Here is a 21,826-nt window from a genome sequence, read left to right as displayed (position 1 = left end):
ACGGCACTCATCAGTCAACCAAGGGACAGATGTCCTTCTAGGATGATATGAAGACTCTGTGATGCAGAAGTCAGCGGCATGCTGGATTACTCGTGTAATGCGGACCATCCACTCCTGGAAGCTGTCATGGTGTTCAAACACGGCCAGCTGGATGAGCAGCAAAGAACTGGCTGACATGATGGAGAAGTCAGTGGCTGGATTACTCGTGTAGTGTGGACCACCCACTGTTGGATGCTGTCATGGCATTCAAACACTGCCAGCTGGCTGAACAGAACAGAATTAGCTTTGCTGATCATCCATTGTGGTTGCGTCCTTTCAGGGAGAGCTACATCCAGTAGGTGAATCCAGAGAGGGAAGTGATCACTTGAATGAAGGTCACACGGACTTTCCAGTCCGTGAGGGCTGGAGAGCAGAAAGAGAGGTTGATGGTTGAGGACGACTCAGTAGCAGCATAGAAACAAGTGGGAGTGCCTATGCTGAGTATGTACAGTATGTACGATGTTAGGAGGTTCTAAAACCTGACCCCGAGGGCAAGTAGAGGTCAAGCCCCACAAAACATGATGGGCACTGAAGCCTCCCAGTACGGGAAATGGTCAGGGCGTTCTTCTATAGATCTGCAAGAGCCTCAGAGCCCATTACATCTTATGGAAGTGAGTGCAGCAAGCAAACAGTGATCCCCTGACACACATGAAACTCAGTTCAACTGCTTGCAGGTCAGTATCCAGGGGGAGAACAGAAGAATGGCGCACATTATCAACAAACACAGCGACCCTTCCCTCGACCCTATCCCCAGTCAGGTCATCCTTGGGATGGAGGGTATAACCCTGTAGTACAGGGGATCACAAATTTTAAAATGTGTTTCCTGCTGACACAAGCACAGGGGCCGTTCCGGTACTAAAAGTTTCAGTTCCTGCACTTATGTCCAGAATCCATTAAAGTTACACAGTAGTATGGGAGCTATTTATCACGAGGGTCTTTCTGCCGGGGAGGATCGGTCTTGGGGCGAGATGAGTGTCCCAGGCTGACATCAAGGTCGACTGGCTCTGGAGACGAGTAGTCAGAAACATCAGAGGGGGTGACACCAACATTATAAAACAGCTTACTTCCCTTCTTCGTCAGCAGTTGATTCTTTGCCTCTCACTGATTTTTTTGCTGGGAACACTTCAGAGCCACAGTTGAGGAAGTGGTAGTGGCACTGCTGGATAATGGACCAGATTGAATCTCTGGAGGAGTAGGGAGCTCCACAGCACTGATAATTACATAACCGGCAGCCTTTCCGGATGTTCTTAGCAAGGTATGCATTTCGAAGTAACTGCAGCAGCACAAGTGCCCTGACAAATGCAAATACTAGTTCTGACACTAACAACCTCCTTGTGTGCAGCAGCATTGGTCTTCCAAACTGGCTCTTTAAGAACAGAAGCAAAGGATATAATTAATGTGGGGGGCTGTGTGGCTATATACATACACCTTTATGGCCTCACCATATGGGATGGGCTCCACAGTTTTAAGTTCTTCTATCTTCCATTCTCAGCACGCAACCATTCTGCTGGGACAAGGAAGAGTAGGAGGAGTTAATTTTGAAGGTTTCCACCTCAGTCCCATGAGCAGTTATGGCCATAAGGGTCTACTCAGACCGAGTCCTGCTTGCCTGAATAAACCTAGTGGGTGGCCTAGCCCCCACACGTACAGTGCGGCTTTGAGAAGGCAGCATGTTCTCTATTTAAGGGGGGAGGGATGTTGTATCCACATGGTAGTTAGTTCATCCATACACCAGGCAGGCAGGCTGTGCAGGCAGCTGCTCTCTCAGGACGACATGCAAAAAACGGCACTCATCAAAACACAGCTACCATGAAGTTATATGTCACCTCACAGTGTATGGGGGTGCCAACCTCTCTAACAGACAGCGTGCCTGTTGCAGCAGAGAGCACTGTTGCATTGTTGGCAGGACACTATTTTTCTACGCCAGGTCACATGCCCTCGCAGAACCACACATATAGCCATCCACACCCCGACCATTTTGGGCACCGCCAAACCGTGCAAAGTCAGCTCTGCCCTACACCTAAAGTCTGCAGTATCAACAGTTCTGTCCGACATCATCAGCAGTTCAGTTCAGTTCCAGTTGACAATGCCAGCACTTCAGTTCCAGCACTAACAGTTGATCGTGCCAGCAGTTTTGTCTCAACACTCCACCCTGTCAGACCTAGCCCATTTCACCCTGTTCTGAACCAGCAGCACTTCAGCTGTCACACACCAGTAGCACCAGCCCAGTAACATCCCAGGTCTTCATGCCACCGCCTAACACAACTCTAGAGTTCATCGTGTAGGCACATCACAGACAACATCAAGGGAGAGACATTCCTTTTGTATGTAGTTGTGATATTCGTCCAATGGCATTATAATTGAGTTTCATTTTGTTAATAAAGTTATTCTTTTAAACTGTCTTTGATAATTCCTCAGTATGAGGATATTTCAGTCAGTAACGACAGTTGTTCGACCAATTAAATGTCTGACCCAGCACAAGTCAGTCACTTGGTGACAAGAGAAGTTTAAATTGTTCATTAATCTTCAAGTTGCTGAGATACGCCTTTAGTAAAGCTGTTAATTTATCAATAACTAAGACATATCTGTTGGGAGTCTGTCGGTTTTTAGTGAATGCAGAAGGGTTTGACAGCCATGGACTCTTGTAACATAAATGTACTGGCAAATGCAAAGAAACATTCAATATGTTAACTACAGTTCTCATGCACCAAATGTACACTCATAGCAACTCCTACTTTTCATTGCAAGCTATCTCAGTTTCTTCAAAATTGCCCAAGAAAAAATGCCAAGCAGCTGGTATACGAGCACTGCTGTTCAAGCAGTGTAGTGAGTCAGCCATCCGCCATGCTGAGGTAGGCGAAGAATATTTCATTCATTCTGGCAAGTCTATTGGCCCCTGTCTGCTGCTGTTGGTGCCACCACATTACTGCTACTGTGTTCTGTCCCACAAGATAACTTGAGGATAATCTTCACGCTGCTTCAAGCCAGCTCATGTTGGCCTCTACTATACAGGTGACCTGCTTTACTGCTGTTCGCACCATTATGTAAGTTTTCACATCAACAATGTCACACAGAACTACCCATGACAATGGCCTCACATAATCTATGCCTGTGGTAACAAAGGTGGGTGACTCAACCATCTACAACAGGACAAGTCCTCTGAAAGCACTGCATCGTAAGTAGCTGAATTACCTAACCACATCGTGGCTCTCCAATAGTGGTGGTCCACTAATATGTTGCATGACAACACTCTTCCAGCTTAGCCAAGCATTCACCCATTGGGAAGAATATGTGTTGGTATCTAAGAAAATTTTTAGCTGCAGCCCAACAGTGTCAACATCCCTAAGACGAGGAAAAAACATCTCATCCCATATGGAGGTTATAGAAAAAAATCACCCCTTTGTCCAAAAACAGCTAAAGAAGTTGGAGACTAATAAGCTCCAGGTGGAGACAGAATACCAATTCAGTTTTACGGAGAGTACTTCTCAGTACTGGTCCCATACTTAGCTTGAATTTATCATTAATCTCTTGCCCAGCAGAAAGCAACTGGAAAGAAGCACAGGTGACTCCAACGTGTAAGAAGGGAAAAAGAATGAACCTATAAAATTAACTGAAGGCTGATTTGCTGCACAATCCTCGAGCATATTTTAAGTTAAAATATAATAAATTTCTAATATAACAAATTTCCTTGAGAGTGGAAAGTTTCTATTCACAAATCAATACAGATTTAGAAATCATTGCTTGTACAAAACTCAGCTTGCCCTTTTCTCACACAATATATGGATGAAGGGCGGCACAGATTCCATATTTCTAATTAACTGGAATGCATTAAACACAGTGTTATACTGCAAACTGTTAACAAAGGTGCAAGAACACAAATATGTTCTCAGACATGTGAGTGGCTTGAAGACTTCTTATGGAATAATATAACCCAGTACGTTGTCCTGGACGGATTGTTATCAGAGACAAAGGTATTATCAGGAATGGCCCAGGGAAGTATGATAGGACCACCCTAGTTCTTCATAAATGTAAATAATCTGAAGGATAGGGAGTGCAGCGATGTGTGATTGTCTGCTGACGACACCGTAGTGTAGGGGAAGATACAGGGTGACCTGTATAGGATTTCTATTTGTTGTGAAGATTGGCACCTTGCTTTAAATGTGGATAAATGTAAGTTAATACACATGAGCAGGAAAAACAATCCTTTAATGTTCGAATATAGTATTAGTGATGTGCTGATTGACACACACTTGTTGATTAAGTATTCACATAACTTTGCAAAACAACATAAAATGGAATGAGCACACAAGGTCAGTTAAGAGGAGAGCGACAAGTTGACTTCAATTTATTGTGATAATTCCAGGAAGTGTAGCTCATATATAAAGGAGACCACTTACAGAACACCTGTGCGACTCAGTCATGAATACTACTTGAGTGTTTGGCATCCTCACTAGGTAGTAATTAAAGGAAGACATTGAAGAAGTTCGGAGATTGGCTACTAGATTTGTTACTGGTTAGGTCTGATCAACATGTGAGTAAGACAGAAACGTTCCTGGAACTCAAATGGAAATTTCTGAAGAGAAGAAGACATTCTTTCCAAGAAATACACTCTTAAAAAAACAACACACCACAAAGGAATTATCCAAATGGGACAGCAATCAGTAGATGTTATGTACATGTACAGACAAACAAATGATTGTATTCCAGAAAAAATGGATGATTTACTCAAGAGAAATATTTTCACAAATTGAGCAAGTCAATATCAAGTTGGTCCACCTGTGGTCTATTCGACTTAGCAGATCTCTACCAGCCAGCAATTTCCTTTCTCCACTACCTCCCTCATCAGGTACAAGGGCTACCTCACAACTAGTGAAAAAGGCATTAGTCCGGTCAAATATTCAGATTGCAAGGCACTTGTCTGCCAGAGCAATGCTTGCCAGCACAGCAATGTAACTCAGCACATTACAGATCCGTTTCATAATGAGTCAGCAATATGAGGGTATCCATTTTGACATAATTGGATGTTTATCAACATAAGGATACCAATAGTGCCTGATAGCCATCACTTGCATCCCTCATTGCCCTGAAGCTGATCCATTGAAAGATGCAACACCAAAAACTATAGCCACAAACTTCTCTTGTGAGTAGGTTGTTTGTTTTGGCATATTCCACTGTGTCTCTGCCAATCAGGACAAACAGTTTGAGTCATAATTCAAATCACTCTCAACTTTCTACTTCTAGCACATTCCTACAGTAAAAATTAGATAAAAAATAACTCCACTCAATTCTATGAAATGCTGCATGTTAGGTGCAACGTGGCATAATTCAAGATGGCACCACAAAAGGCAATGTACATTTTACTTAAATGAAGACTGATAAGGAACCTGCCTGCAAAATAAATCAGGTAATATTTCAAATGCTTATGGTGAAATATATTTAGGTATGTACATAAATTAACATTCAATATGCTGAGCCCAGTTAGAATACATAATAAGAAAAGGGTACTGTGCTGCAAATAAAATTATTTGAATTACACTTTACTGTAAGTCCTTATTAACCATAATTGTGGACTAGAGTTTTGGTGCACCAATTACAGCTGGTCAGTTCCACTGCTGCCGAGAGGATAGTAGTGTAGAGATATGTTGACTATATTAATAGGCGTGTGTCTAAAGGACTTAAAAATACAACCAAGTGCTGCCCTACATTGGTTTAAGAAAATCAGCAGTACAAAGAATTCTCAGAGAACCAGGAATGAATTAAATGCAATCAAAAAATTAAATATTTTCTCAATGGCAGAATACATGGAGTTTGCCCAACACAAGAATGAGCAAAATGGCAGCAGAGGTGGAATTCCTCATGTAAATGTAGGGCTTCAGTTAACATATCTTGAGCCATTTAGGGGATTATTCCACTATATCTCTGGATGGCAACAACCAGTCACAACTGTACAGAAATGGACACACCAGATCATGTCAACTTGGAATGTCATCCACTGGGAAACACAGAAACTATCCAAAGGCAGGTTTTAAGAACCAGATACTTCTATATTTCTAGTATATGTCTAAAGTAAAAGAGGTTCTTAATATTATAAAACTTCTCAGCATTGGTCTCATAAAAAGCAAGACATAACTATAATCAACAGCACGTACAGTATAAATGAGGAGGGTCTATAGCCAAGCCAAGGGAACAAGAAAGAAGCTCAACAGATGTATGAATACTCAGTGCATTAATGGCACTGTCAAGAGACACAAGCATAACAAGGCTGAGAGGAATAAGTGATATTTGGCAAAAAATGAAATAATTCTTTCTGATCTGCCACCATGCAACCTAGGGAGAGAGCGGAGGGGGAGGAGAGGGAGGGGAGGGCAGCATAGCAACATGTTGCAAGATCCGAGAGAGTTGACCAATCTGGTACAGAGCTTATAACGAAACTAATCATACTCTTAAATGTGTGTATCTTCTGGAGACCAAGTTAATACACTATTAAACTGTACTTCAAGGATTAGTCATCATGCCAACAACGAAAGTAAAATAGTTGTAGTACGGGTATAGCATTAGCTAGTGTTACAGTAAATTCATGGTGGTGGCAGTGGTGATAATAGTTGAATAATTATTTTGCATAATTATACTCACTGAGCTTTGCCAAAACTATGTGTTAAGTAAGTGAAAACTGAGAGGTCTCTTCCTATTTTCACTAAGAATCTTATACTTTATTGCAGATATGTAGATGACATTTGTGTGCTTTACCAAGGTAGCAAAGACAACATTATCGACTGATAATTTCAAGGGAGGGCTCTAATTTGATCATGGATATTTATCATAACCATGCAACAACAGATTAAATTATTAGTGTATTATTGGTGTAGATTGAAACTAGTCTATTGTTCAAAAGCAAACTTACTTTTTAACTTTAAAAAATTAAATTTGCTTTCCTCTCTCATTTTGAGCCATTTTGTATTAAAATAGGACATTCTTTCAAAAATGCAAATATAAAAACAGACTTTAGTCTCCGTAAAAAATCAGGACTATTTCTATGCCATCACACAGATGGGGGGGGGGGGGGGGGGGGGGGGAATTACAAGAGTAACAGTGTCCTTGGTTCAAATCTTAAAAATGAAGGCCACATACTGAAAATAAGTGCAAATTGAACCTAAGGGGCACAACCTGGACATCCTTGAGGTGAAAATCCACATATACTGATCTAAAAATCCATCTAAAGTTGTTAACGAGCAAATGCTGGTTCTTCAGTATATTTGACTAACTGCTAATTGCTTAGGTTAACATTAGTTAGTTCTTGGTCAATTTTTATTTTTTATAATATGCTTGTCTGTGTCAGTCATGCACTTTACGGTACAATGTCACCATTGCTGATACTAGAGTATATATACAGTGTTCCTTAGTTTTTGCTATTGTTATTAAGGGTGTGTCATCTTATTTGGCAGCTATCACCTTATTTTATCCATTCTGTCTATTTCCCCATACTTTTGTATAATGCAATATGCAAGCTTTGTCTATGTACATCTTTTTAAAACACATCAGATGACTAATGGGTTGTTTGAGCTCTTGCTCCTTCATACTATACTTAACTACAATAAAAAGCAGAAAATTGTTTTATTTATTTGTAAGCCTATTAACTCTTTACAGGCACGTATGCCAAACATACACCGTCATTTCAATGTATTTCTGATGATTTCACATTTTAGTCTTACTGTTGTTGCATATATTATAACATAATTTTGGTTTTAAATATATTTACAATTTTTTTACTTTGTTGTTATCATCTCTGTAATTAAATAAATTTATCCTTCTGCACTGATCTTTCAATCCCACCCCCTCTCCTATCCCTAATTTCAGTAACATATACTGTATTATTTTAGCAATATGATATGAGCATTTATTTACACTGAAATGCCAAAGAAACTGGTATAGACATGCATATTCAGATACAGAGATATGTAAACAGGCAGAATATGGCACTGTAGTCAGCAATCTCTATATAGGACAGAAAGTGTCTGGCACAGTTGTTTGAGTGGTTACTGCTGCTACAATGACAGGTTATCAAGATTTAAGTGAGTTTGAACTTAGTGTTACAGTTGGCGCATGAGCGATGGGACACAGCATCTCCAAGATAGCAATGAAGTGGGGATTTTCCTGTATGACCATTTCACGGGTGTACTGTGAATATTAGGAATCCGGTAGAACATCAAATCTCCAACACCGCTGCAGCTGGAAAAAGATCCTGCAAGAACGGCACTAACGACCACTGAAGACAATCATTCAATGTGACAAATGCAACCCTTCCGCAAATTGCTGCAGATGTCAATGCTGGGCCATCAACAAGTGTCAAGTGTGCAAACCATTCAACGAAACATCATCGGAGCTGAAGACCCACTCATGTACCCTAGATGACTGCATGAGGCAAAGCTTTACACCTCGCCTGGGGCCATCAACACTGACACTGGACTGTTGATGGCTGGAAACATGTTGCCTGGTCAGATGAGTCTCGTTTCAAACTGTATCATGCAGACTAGACGTGTACAGGAATGGAGACAACCTCATGAACCCTTGGACCCTGCATCTCAGCAGAGGACTGTTCAAGCTGGTGGAGGCTCTGTAATGGTGTGGGGCATCTGCAGTTGGAGTGATATGGTCCCCGATACGTGTAGATACGACTGACAGGTGAAACATAGGTAAGCATCCTGTCAGATCACCTACATCCATTGATGCACATTAAGCATTCCGACGAACTTGGTCAATTCCAGCAGGACAATGTGACACCCCACATGCCCAGAACTGCTGCAGAGTGGCTTTGGGAATACACTTCTGAGTCTAAACACTACTGCTGGCCACTGAGCATATCTGAGATGCCTTGCAACATGCTGTTCAGAAGAGATTTCCACCCCCTCGTATTCTTATCAATATATGGACAACTCTGCAGGATTCATGGTGTCAGCTCCCTCCAGCACTATTTCAGACATTAGTCGAGTCAATGCCACATTGTGCTGTGGCACTTCTGTGTGCTTGCAGGGGTCCTACACAATATTAGGCAGGTTTACCAGATTCTTTAGCTCTTCAGTCTAGATTATGAACGTTATGAAACTTATAAACCACATTTCACAATTCAGCGTCCTTTTTGGTATATTTTTATATTTTATCTGTGTTACTGTGGCTCATCATACGTAAGATAATTCTTTTACATCTTCCTGTATATTTTTCACATACATTCAGCACTATGATAAAATACTGCTAGGGTCAGCAATAGACCACCTTGCTTTATTAGGCATTATGTCATGGCTTGTGCCCTCAGTTACATTTTGGAATGTGTCATATTCACATGAACCTGTACTGTCTGTAAGAAGTTCTTCTCCCTGACTCGGTATGTGTCTTTCATGCACTCTGCATTGTATTTTCTCATTTGTCTTTCAGCTACCATTACTGGAGTACTCTTGATTTTTGTGCCTTTTCCCGATATTTTGAACATGGGTATATGTGAAACTCACCAATAAAGCAGCTGCCTTACATCTAGTGACTTAAATATTTATCCAGTGTCTATATCAGGAATGTTCAATATTTTAAATTTCATAATATGGGCATGTACTTTTTGCGTGACAACATGCACATCCTAAGGGGGGGGATCAACATGCAGATTTAATTTTAACTTGTTATATAATTTAAAACTTGAAATTTAACGATCTATTATTTCTTCTTCAGAAAATGGAGTATCATGACTGAATAATAGAAGGGAAGATCGGGAAGGAACGCACAATAATTTTTTTCTTCTCTGGTATTGCAGCTGGAATGTTGTTTCACGACATTGCAGTTTGAAGCTTGCACCAAGAGGATATGTTGTTTCCACATGCAGCTCTAGCGACAGAAACATTAACTATGAAACAAACATGGCACGCACGTTACTGTCATCAACTTGTGAAGATCAGTAAAGAGGTATTCAATATCTGTGGGCCAAAGGGCATAAACTGAGTGAAATACACAGGGGCATGTAGGGCGTGTATGGGGAGGATTGCATGTACCATAGCAACGTCTCAAAGTGGCATGCTTTGTTTGAAGAGGATCACGCAAACCTTACTGATTCATCGTGCACCAGGTGGCTGATAACAGCTGCAACTGTGCAGAGTGTCAAAGCCATTGAGGCAGCAATTTTGAACAACCAGCACATACAACTGCGAACCTTATAGCAGCAGTTCAACATTTCCTATGGTGCAGTGTATGATACTGAAATTTTGTATAGTTACTGCTTGCTGGCTGCCTAAGAACCTGACAAACAACCATAAGGGCCAGCAAATGATGACAATCTTAGATCACTAAACACATTAAGCTGCAGTAGGGCAAAACTTTCTCAAAGAAATCATCACTGATGATGAGTTGTGGGCATACCACTATGTGCCTGAAACCAAGCAAGCCTCTATGGAGTGGAAACATGCTGGTTCCCCAGTATAAAAAAAATTCAGTGACTCAATCTGCTAGGAAAGTGCTTGTGACAGTGTTCTGAGATATGTATGGTGTGTTATTGGAGGACTTGGCTGAACATGGGAGCACTGTGAATGGTGCAGCCTACTTTGGTTAAGTTATTTTGTGCCCTTACTGACAAACACCACAACATTAATGCTGACAGTGTCAAACTTCTTCATGACAATTCTTGCCCTCATGTTGCTGCTCCTGTTCCTAAGAAAATCGCCAAATTTGGGTGTAAAGTGCTCCAGCATCCACCATACAATCCGGATCTAGCACCACCTGACTTTCATTTGTTTGGTCCCACGAAGAAATTCCTGGTCAGCCAACGTCTTGTGACAGATGCAGAAGTGAAATCATCAGTCTGCAGAAGGCTATACTCCGACCACATGGGCTTCTATAAATAATGCATATTGAAAATGGTACCACGATGGGAGAACATTGGTGACTATGTAGCAAAAGATATATGTCCATTTGCGACTTTTTGTTTTTTTTGTTTTCTTACCTATTAAACTTTTTTTAACATAGTTATTGTGCATTACTTTCTGATCTTCCCTTGTACATAGCAATGAAAGTTATATAAGTTTTGAAAACACATTCACACTCTCAGTTACTCACAAGACGCATACACACGCGCACGCACACGCACACACAAAATATGGTACAGAAAATATACAATGATACTCAGAGATATGTAACAGCATCACTACAATAAAAATCTTTGGTTGGAAAATAATTTCATCAAAGAATTTATTGCCACAACATTTATTTATGTTTGTTATGCCAGTGATTTTAACACAGGAAGTGGAAGGAGGAGGAGGAAGAAGAAGAAGAAGAAGAAGAAGACAAAAATTTGATTTAGTAGCAAATATCTGAAGAGAGATCATAGTTATCTTTGCAGTAAAATAACAGAACCAACTACTACTATAAGAGGAATATGTTACAGTATACATCAGTGGGCTTCACAAAATGACAGAAATTGCAATTAAGAATAAAACTATCTTATCCAACTTTTCAGAATAATTTTCTAGATAAGAATTCCACTGAAATCTTACACTCGGCAGATTATTTTAGTTTGTTACATATTCCATACTTCATTCATTCTGTATATTGTAATTATATAAAAAAATTATAATAATATAAAAAAAATCAGTTTATGGGCATTTAACAAAGCATGTATTTAAATATGAGGTCATGCTAACCTCTTACACACTAATACAAACAGTAAACAGTGTTTAGTTTCATAACAGAAGCAAATATAACATTCCTTTGAACTGAATAAGTTACAAGTTACTAAACAAACATATTTCTCTGGAAGAGTTAGACTTTGTTGTCCAGCAGTAAATTGCATGCCTGGAAACCTACAGGTTGAGGTATTGAATCCCAGAATTATCAGTCTGCCTTTAACCCTACCTTCACCTTTTAATGATGTGACGATTCACGAGGAATGACACACAGTATGAAATTTATGTTAAACTGTAGAGCCCCTTTCTGAACTAGAAATTATTATTATTATTATTATTATTATTATTATTATTATTATTATTTTAGTGCAAGACACCGAAGTTACTGAAAGTTAAATTTATGCTTGACTCTAGTTTTACCTTCAGTAAATTACATAGGCTGGTATGTTCACTTTGCTCTTTACAATGCATAAGTTTCGAGTGTTGCTTTACGTTCCTTCATAGCATGGAGCATTTATAAATTAATATTTACTACACTGAAACTGTCCTGAGCCATAGGTTATGGACCCAGGATTCATCATCCTGCTGTAATTAAATTAAATGTAGCACAGTTTACTAAAACAAAAATGTGTATTATTGAAATTTTACAATTCACACACAAATGAGAACATTGTGGGGTATCTTGGAGCTGACTAACAAGAAGAGAGAATTATAATAAGTGGCAGTTTGCAATGATGATGTATCTGCAACATGAACAACTGTGGGGAAATTGTGGCTGAAATGCAGATACGTGCTGCAAGAGCAAAAGTAATTTTATTCGTTCATCTGTTGGTTTACAGGTATGTCCAGAATATTGCATATGCAAAGGAACCATGGGCTAAACAGAGAAGTCTACGAAGATTCTGGGTTTCATATAGAATAGGCTTGCTGAGAACGCTTCTGACAACACAAGTACAAAGCTGCTCATCTATGGAAAATGACACGTCAAAGATCATTTCTACTTGCAACAAGTTACATGGTTTAAGTTCTTAAGTAAAGACATATGGGACTGTTCCATTGCAACTACTGAGCTCCCTGATGAGCACAAGCTAATGATTATGAATTTGGAAAATTCAAGTATTTCAACCAAGGGAGAATCAATTGAGAAACAGTCACTGAAAGAGGTAATGGGCGACATTTTCTGAAAATAATCATCTGGTACTGCAACTCTTCAGCTTAAAGTGTAGAATGAATGAAATCAAAGAAGTGTCAGAGCAAAGCCAAATGCCATTGGCTAAATCAGCAGTAGCTGTGACACACTTCATGGCACCAGCATCAGGGAATGCCAATACAACACACTGCTACGTAAGACTCATGCATCTACACATATTTCAAAGTGCTTGTACAAATTTAATTATTCACCCAAGGCAATGACCAGTTCAAAAGTTATTGCAGCCACAATGGGAATATACTGTAGAAAGAATTAACACACAAACTGATACTCTTACAAACAGTACTAAGAGAAGAATTAAAGTACAGGATGCACTGAGGCTCTCATATGTGTGATACTGTGAAGACTCTTGTTGTCACAGCATCTCTTGTCAATGGAATGCATGAATTAGATTGACTGCCAAATTGACCAGCTGAGGCAATGCTGATATTGTCACCAAATGATGCTGGCTGGGGCACCAACGATCTAATATAATGACGATTCTTTTTGGCCACAGGTAACAAGCATATAATGGCTGTCAACAACCAAGTGTAAAATATTAAGGAAATAAGCGGACCAGACTTCCTTTCCAGCATGCTACCTCTCAAGCTGACAAGCCTATTGGAATTAGTTCATTCAGATGTGTGTGGATCAATGTATAATGCATCAATTGGAACAGCTAGGTACTTCCTGACTCTAATCCATAATTACTCAATAAAGGTTTTTTGATCATTAGAACTTTTGAGAAACTTGTTGAAAACTGGAAAGAGGATTTGAAACTTACACAATGGAAAGGAGGAGTTAAATGTAAAATTGACAAATTTTCTGAAAGAAGGAATCAGACAACTGTATCTCACAACTCACAACAAAATGATGTAATGAAATTGTCCTAACAAGACCATTCAAATCTAAGATACCGAAGAAGTTCTGCACAGAAGCAGTCTTCAGAGCAGAGCCTCCTTCCAACAGATCACTTACAAAGTCTCTGAACAAAATTATGCCTGAGGAAGTATGGTCAGGAAAGAAACCAGATCTTCACACCCAAGAATAGTTGGTAGCAAATAAAGTACATATCTAAATTTCAAAGGTCATTAGCAGGGGGAAAAAAAAACACCAAATTTCTACATGTGGGATACTGTGAAGAAAGTACACCATACAACTTATTTGAACCTAGTCATTGGAGGTTACTAAATTCAAAGGGTGTCTTTTTCAATGAGGAACCAGTTTAAAACGTTTCAGTAAAATCAACCAATTCTTATCATCGAAAAGATCAGAACTATTTATTCCATTCACAAATGAATAAGAGGATGAAGTGACAGAAACAGGGTAACAAGATGTTAAATTCAAACCTGCCACTACTCAAATAAGTATAATTTACAAGACGTAACCACATATGAAAATAGAAAAGAAGAGTTCAGTCTTAACAAAAAGATGTTGAACCATTTAAGGAAATTCAGCTACTGAGAAGATTTTCCAGAATATCTAAACTTGGAAAAATGGATGAATATGTTTTTCATCATTCTAAAGAGTTACCTGATTCACATACATCAACACTGGTAGAAGCACTACAAATGTGAGAGTCTTGACAAATGACTGCAAGGAATACAAGAAGAATTACGACTGCACAGATAAAGCCAAACCCATATAAAGATGGTTCTCCCATTAAACAAAAGAATGATTAATACCAATATAGTTTTAAAACAAAGAAAGAATTACAAGGGAGCATTATGTTCTATAAAGACCAGCTAAAAGGTTAGACAAATGGTTCAAATGGCTCTGAGCACTATGCGACTTAACTTCTGAGGTCATCAGTCGCCTAGAACTTAGAACTAATTAAACCTAACCAACCTAAGGACATCACACACATCCATGTCCGAGGCAGGATTCGAACCTGCGACTGTAGCGGTCGCTCGGCTCCAGACTGTAGCGCTTAGAACCGCACGGCCACAACAGCCGGCAAAAGGTTAGACACCCCTTGTTTAAATTGTGATGAGCCTTATCAGCCAGTGATTAGTTACAACTCATTAAGATGTCTGTTAGGACTTGCTACAGAATTGCTGTGACAAGATAGTGATCATCTGACCATGAGTAATAGTTGCAATTTGGAAGCTTTTTTTTGGGATTCACTGTTCTTACCAGTCAAAATTACAAAAATGTAATGAAAAACTCCCGAAAATCTAAAAAAATTCCCAGGTTTCCTGGTTGTTCTGGGATGTATACATCCTGTGCTCCCATGCCTCACAAAAGAATAAATCAGTACAACATAAAAGTGAATAACACAAACATCTCATAAAATGTATCTTCACTGATATTTAAAATCCTAAAAACCAGTGTGCATGCGCACACACACACACACACACACACACACACACACACACAAGGCCAGTTGGATAGCTTGCCTTGATGGAACAAGAGGTGCTCAAAGCAGCTCAGGGCAACATTGATGATTAGCAATGACTTGTTTGAAGAGAAACGGAGAGGATTGGGGTGTATTCACATGTAATCACCATTCGATAATCTCTGCTGTTGCAACGTACAAAACACTGTCAATATAAGTACCTAACCCAACAGTACTGCTGAGGTGGCACACAATATCCCATCTTGTATAACTGTTACAACCGATTATTTCACTTATGTGTGGCTTTCCTTGTGGGTGTAACAAACTTGAACTGCACTCTCCATAAGCTGATGGAAACTTCGCTTTGTCCACATATAGCAGCGTACAGGTACATTTCACACTAAACTGTAGGTATCTGCTATACTGTGGTTAGAGTAGCCTTGGTGAGTCCAAGACAAGTCTCTTTCCAACTCCACAACCAAATTATATGGGTCTACTAGTAACCATTATCACAGGGTTTCTACTTTCTTTGATTCAAATCAATTTCCTGGTAATAAAAAGTGGGTGCTAAATCTGGTTTCTGTTGTTTTGCGTTTGGATATGTCATCCTCCAGGTGTTGTTCTTGTTAAATTACTCTTCGCTTCAGTTTTTCCTTCATTAATTGCCAACTGCATATGAAATTCAAGAAGATTTGTATCCCCACCCCCCCAAAAAAAGGAAAGGAAAGTTTAGGGTGAACATACTCTTAATATAGTTTAGAGTTCTTCACTGATATTTTGAAATTTGTTCATAGATATGTTTTGTGTTGGTTTACTGTCATTAGAAACAGACACAACCTTTCATTGCCTTTTCCTTTAGCTTCCAACAGTAAACGCTCATAAAAAAATGGCGTACAAACAAATAATTGACACTGAAATCGATTATAAAAATATATGTATGATTACAAAGTTAATCATTTCGAGTAGGTGTTAAACTAAATGATAAAGCAAAAAGAATGGTGCAAACTGTGTTCCCCAGTCACTGGCCATGATAATCTTCATCTCAGTACAGCCCAGTTCCATAAACAATGACAAAATAAGAAAGGCCACCCCTAACTGAGCTGTTGTGAATTTTGACTTACAGCAGGAAAATCACAGTATTATTGCACAATTTCATTTCATACAATTTGTGTACATATGTGTTGCATAGATTTACGACTTTTTTACATGTCCATTCTGTTTATAATGTTAGTTCCATTTCAAAAGTATGTGTTATTCACATTCATGACTGTTTTGTGAGTGGTTCGATTTCTAATGTTGAAAAAAATTGGCACTAATGATTGGTCCTATATCTTTGTGCAGAAATACACTTACTCCATTGTATGACCTTGATCTGTGAAGAGAACCTCATGTCTGAAGTGTGTGTATGAAAAATAAAATGTGAGTTGTATAAATCTATGTCTGTAACTTCTTAAAAAAAAAGAGAGAGAGAGAGAGAGAGAGAGAGAAATAATGAAGAGACTTCTTGAAGGATTATATTGCAATAAGAACTATATGTCCCACCTTATTCTTAATAGTCAGTGGTTATAGAAAATAATAATACCTACCTAATAATAGCAGATAATAATACCTTAAAGCATAATTCCATCTCAAATGAAATGACAGTTGTACAGTTGGTACAGTGCAGATTAAACATCAAAGGAGTACTAATACAATGACTCCTACTAGCTGCCTGTAAAATTAATCAGTTCTAGTAAAGTACCTCCATCACTCCATAATTTCATTCACATAAGTCGGGGAGGGGTGGTGCGACATAATGCACTAAATTTCAATGCATTTTAAAAAATTTACAGTTGGGTTTTGTTGCAAATCAATGAAATTGAAAAATATGAAGCAAAATACTAGACAAGCAAAACAATTATCCAGCAGAGTAAATGGACTCAAGGCAAAAGCTATACTCATAAGTGCTAATGTACTGACCCATTACCAGGGCTAGAGAAGACATTTTGAAGAATTCTAATGAGACATACGAGGCCTGGTGTCAGTGCAATGTTTTGTCAACCCAGACCAACAATAAAACAAATTACATGTCATAATCAAAACTATAAATTTATTTCCCCTCAATGTAACAAGTTCTTTCCTTCTCTCCCCACTGTTTTGGACCTGGAAGCCATTTTAATCATGTGTGTTCCTACACAACGTATATTATCAACTCTGTGACCTCCTTTTTTGCTCCACACACCTTTTTTTTCTTTACTAGTATGATACTGTTAAGTTTTGGCAGAATACAGATTATGGAAGGAGTAAATGTATAGCAATTCATCATATAGTTCAGATATTGAGTGGTCAAGAGGAACAGAAAACACACACACACACACACACACACACACACACACACACACACACAAAAAACAAACTATAGTGGGAAAACTGGTTACATTGTGACTGAATAACGATTTAACAGTGTGTTTCCAGGTTTTCTGCCGAGTTGTAATTTCTATTTTATTCACAATATTTCCACAACTGACCAAGCCATCTTCAAGTGCTGCAAGTTCTGGTATTATGGGAACTCGAGCTTTGTCTCAGTGGTGCAGTATGACTAGTGTAAGTTGTTACGTTGGGGTGAATTTGGTGACAGCCCTACTCCACATAACACCTCCCATGCCTGTTGGGCTGCAATGCTGGGATAATTTAGCCATGCATGTGTATGTGTGCAGTGTTGCTAGTCAGCTTCAGGGAAGAACATTGAAATCTTAGCAATTATTTCTGTGTTCTTTATGTCTCTCTTGAACCTCAATGCCTCAGCTGTATGATGTGTGGTTACTTTTACTCCTTCCATGATTTATTTCTCTATTGGCTTTCTCATGAAATAAAATCACAAATTAGTTTCTAACTTACTGCTGCAATAGATATGATTGAAATCTAACGAAGGCTTAGAGTGGGGGATGATAAAGCTTTTGGTGCACTATTCAACAGAGTTTCAGAAAAGACTGTGAATCGGCACGATTAGGAACAGTGTTTAATCAATCAGATGTTCTAAATCCATAGCCATCATATTCCATTCCTCCTCCCCCCACCCCCAATGCTGATTCCGTCATACCTACCCTCTCTTTGTAGTGTGGATAGTTCTGTGGCTGGATCCTCTGTTGCTTCTAATGCTTCTTCTTCATCAAGTGTTCTTTCATCATCATAATCATCCACCATCATCTCCACAGTTGGTGTAAACTCAGTGTCGAGTGCAACCAGGCTGGGTGCAGTCTTCTGCCCTGGAATATAACCATACTTCTCCCTTGCATTGCACTGAAGCTGACATGAAGCCTACTTCAAAAACAATTCATGCACCACAGGAAAATTTTCTAAATATGCCACTATGTGCGAATGAAAGCTCTGACACCTGGGAAGTTATATGAATAAGGTTAAGCTTGAGGACAATGGTAATCAATCATTGCAGAAGAATGTGTCTTTTAAAATATAAAAAGATGTAATGGCTTCACAGTTAATATTCTTACAACACATAGATAAAATGCAGTCAACCAAGACTGAAGAAGTACAGTGCTATAATCTAATCAAAACCATCCACCAGACAATGCAGCAATGTGTAAATTATGAAAAATGTTTATACAGGAAGGAGGAAAGCATTTATAATAAAATCAGGAGCATGTAAGAGTATAACAACTAATAATTAGTTCTAAATTTGTACACTACAGACAAAACTACACCAGCCACTGAAAAACAGGCCTCATATAGTAGCAGGTTTATTTGCATTTAATTTATAAATAATTCAGGGCATTTCCATACTGCATAAATGTTTTTAGGTTTGATTGTTAACACTAATGCTGATGCTGAGCTACCTTCAGGGAAAAATCATACGGTGGAGTTTCAAAATGAGTAGGAACATAGAAATGACAGACTTTAACATGAGGAACCAAGATAAATACACAGAATTGAAATATATTTCTGCTTTCAAATTAAACTGAACTGATTGATGAAGTTGCTGGCTGGTTTTTGTTCCCCATCCAGAGAAGTATAATTGTAGTTAAACACCAAATGGCATTATGATCCAGTAGTGAAACAGCAAGAGTTATTACAATGGTATTATGTGCAGGATAGTAAGGTGTATGAATTATTGTTACCAAACTCAAATTTAATTAGTGCAATTGGTTATGTTGTGTGTGTGTGTGTGTGTGTGTGTGTGTGTGTGCGTGTGCGTGTGTGTGACGAAGGGGAGTAGGGGGGGGGGGGGGGGTAGAGGAAGTAAACTTGTGTGTGTGTGTGTGTGTGTGTGTGTGTGTGTGTGTGTGACGGAGGGGAGTAGGGGGGGGGGGTAGAGGAAGTAAACTGGATATCAAAATAGAAGACTAAATACATGTTGAGAAATTATAGTTACAATGTTGACAAACTGAGATGCTTAAAGCCATTTCAGAAACTATATGTATATATGCATGTTGCCTCTTCTGCACTAATCTCAGTCACTACTACTTGTGAATTCTTACGATACCAGTAGTTTCTGGTATATGTATGGCATAAGCCACACAATGCAAAGATAAGCAGTTTCATTTAACAAGTAGCACATAAAAATAATTCTCTGTTATTAAATGTCATCAAATTGTCCTTGAAATGTTAGGAAATAACTAAAAAAAAAAGTGTGATTAGAGACACAGAAAAAAGTTATAAAAATAATTGAAGCGTTGAAAAGGGAAAGCATGGACATCACAAAAGTTGTATTTCCATTACAGGAGAAGTGAAAAACATATGTAGATGTGTCAAAAGGAGTTTATAAACTACTTGTGAAACTAACTCGTATGCCACAAACACATGAAACTTTTCTCAGCATCATCAATAGGCAGACACAGGTGTTTTATTGTACAACTGCCTGCTATAAAAATATCAGAATGGTTCAACATCACTATGAATATCCCTTGCTGCATCTTCATAATAAGTGTTTCATGGCTTTCTATGCTTTTCATCTTCTCTGCTTACTTCCTTTTCGATTACTATTTGGTCACAAGTCACACAAATATCTGAACAGGAGCAATAAAATGAAAGCTTCTTGAAGTGTTTTATGAAAACCTGACAATAAAATCAGTGATCAATGCTCATTGTGGGAAAAGCTAGCTAAAATATGTTTTGAAAAATAACTTTCTATGTCAGCAAAGACAAAAAGCGATCTTTGATTAATTCAGCATCATATACTTGTGTCCATGAGGCTGATGGTTCATTTGCAATTGTCTCCTTTCTATTGGCACATGATCCATTTTTTTATGCCTCGACACTTAAAGTGATGGTTGCAAGGCCTTTACCCCTGCTACTATGAACAACTACAGAAACTAAACCATCTCATCTAACAACTTACTGGCTCTACCATGCTGCTGGCATGGATCCTCACTACGTTTCTACAGAAAAACTGACCTTTTCTTTGCTCCAGTAACTTAAGATTCTTTCCTATCTCAATACCTCAATTACGGATAAATCCTATGATTATGATAATTTATGTCATATCCTTAACAGCAACTGTAAAATGTATGAGCACAAATGGTTTGAGGTTTAGGAAATTTACTTTTTTAATACTAATGCTTCTGTGTCCACTGTCAAATAACTGTTTTTCTGGAGGACATATTCTATGGAGGATAGTCCATTTATAATATCACCAGCACTGAAGGAATGTTCACCGAGAGATAAAATGTGATGTATTTTCAGGTAACCGAAGCCTGGTTCATGAAGCAACAAAAGTATGCGAAAGTGTAACGAGAATGGTGGCCTTTTCATGGGTTAATTTAATTTATAATGATGATGCTTTCACCTATTCAACACTGTCCAATTCCAATCTGTCTCAGATTAAAAAATCATACTGAGTGAATGAGCCTAAAACATTTAACAGGTACCTTTTTTTACACAATTAAAATTATAGTTTAAAAATAAATATATAAAACAAAGAAGAAAAATATAGCAGTCTCAACTGACAGTTACTTGGATAAGGACACTACAAGTTTTCTGCAAATAAGTGGTTGGCTGACCACCAATATAAAATGAAGGAAGAAGCCAGCCACTCAAACATTAAAACCTGCTGCTTAACAACTAAGAAAAGAGTCTTGTTCCCTCATAACATTGGGCACGCATCCAATTGTCACTTAAGAGTAGAGCAATGCTGCCAGTCAAACCTTTTAATGTCCTAGTATCTGCACACAAGCACCAGTCAGTCAAAATATGGAACACTGTCATAATGGTGTCACATTCAATGCATTTAGCAGGTGGCAATGCATTCAGCAGGCTCACCATGACGGATGAGGACGCCATGTATTGAAGCGCACTACCCTTCAGGAATGCAAACTATGATTTTCACGTGTTTGCAGTTACTTTCTTTCCAAACATATCCACAACTGTTAATGTCAGCAGCAGATGCACCTCATACGAAGTCACAGAAATCTCACTGCACACCTACTTGGCTGCTGCATCTGTGATCTCATTACTAGCAATTTGGCATGCCCTATTATCAAACAAAATTATACCTCTTTTGCTTATGTTCTTAAAGGACATCAGTAATACTTTTCACTTAGCATATCCAGAACTAAAAGAGAATCAGCAGATTTATTTTAAAGGGATTTGTTTACTGTTTTGTAAAACACTGCATCA

The 21,826-nt window shown here is 38.6% G+C and overlaps 1 protein-coding gene across 6 annotated transcripts in view; it reads right to left on the bottom strand.

The window, feature by feature from the left end:
- LOC124794640 (mesoderm induction early response protein 1) overlaps nt 1-21,826 on the bottom strand; it is a 189,579-nt gene that overhangs the window by 90,371 nt on the left and 77,382 nt on the right. For 2 of the 6 annotated variants that reach the window (XM_047258151.1, XM_047258155.1), the window contains exon 3: nt 18,301-18,462. The exons of 3 other annotated variants lie outside the window; for them this stretch is intronic. In XM_047258151.1, the coding sequence (XP_047114107.1) occupies nt 18,301-18,462 (162 nt within the window). The remainder of the gene's footprint in view (nt 1-18,300; nt 18,463-21,826) is intronic. One more of the 6 variants, XM_047258152.1, reaches the window with a different exon arrangement.

Source organism: Schistocerca piceifrons, chromosome 4 (assembly GCF_021461385.2).
Source record: "Schistocerca piceifrons isolate TAMUIC-IGC-003096 chromosome 4, iqSchPice1.1, whole genome shotgun sequence".
In the NCBI taxonomy this organism is placed as follows: domain Eukaryota; kingdom Metazoa; phylum Arthropoda; class Insecta; order Orthoptera; family Acrididae; genus Schistocerca; species Schistocerca piceifrons.
Note: the sequence above shows the minus strand (reverse complement) of the source record. Positions and strands in the feature narration are given on the sequence as shown.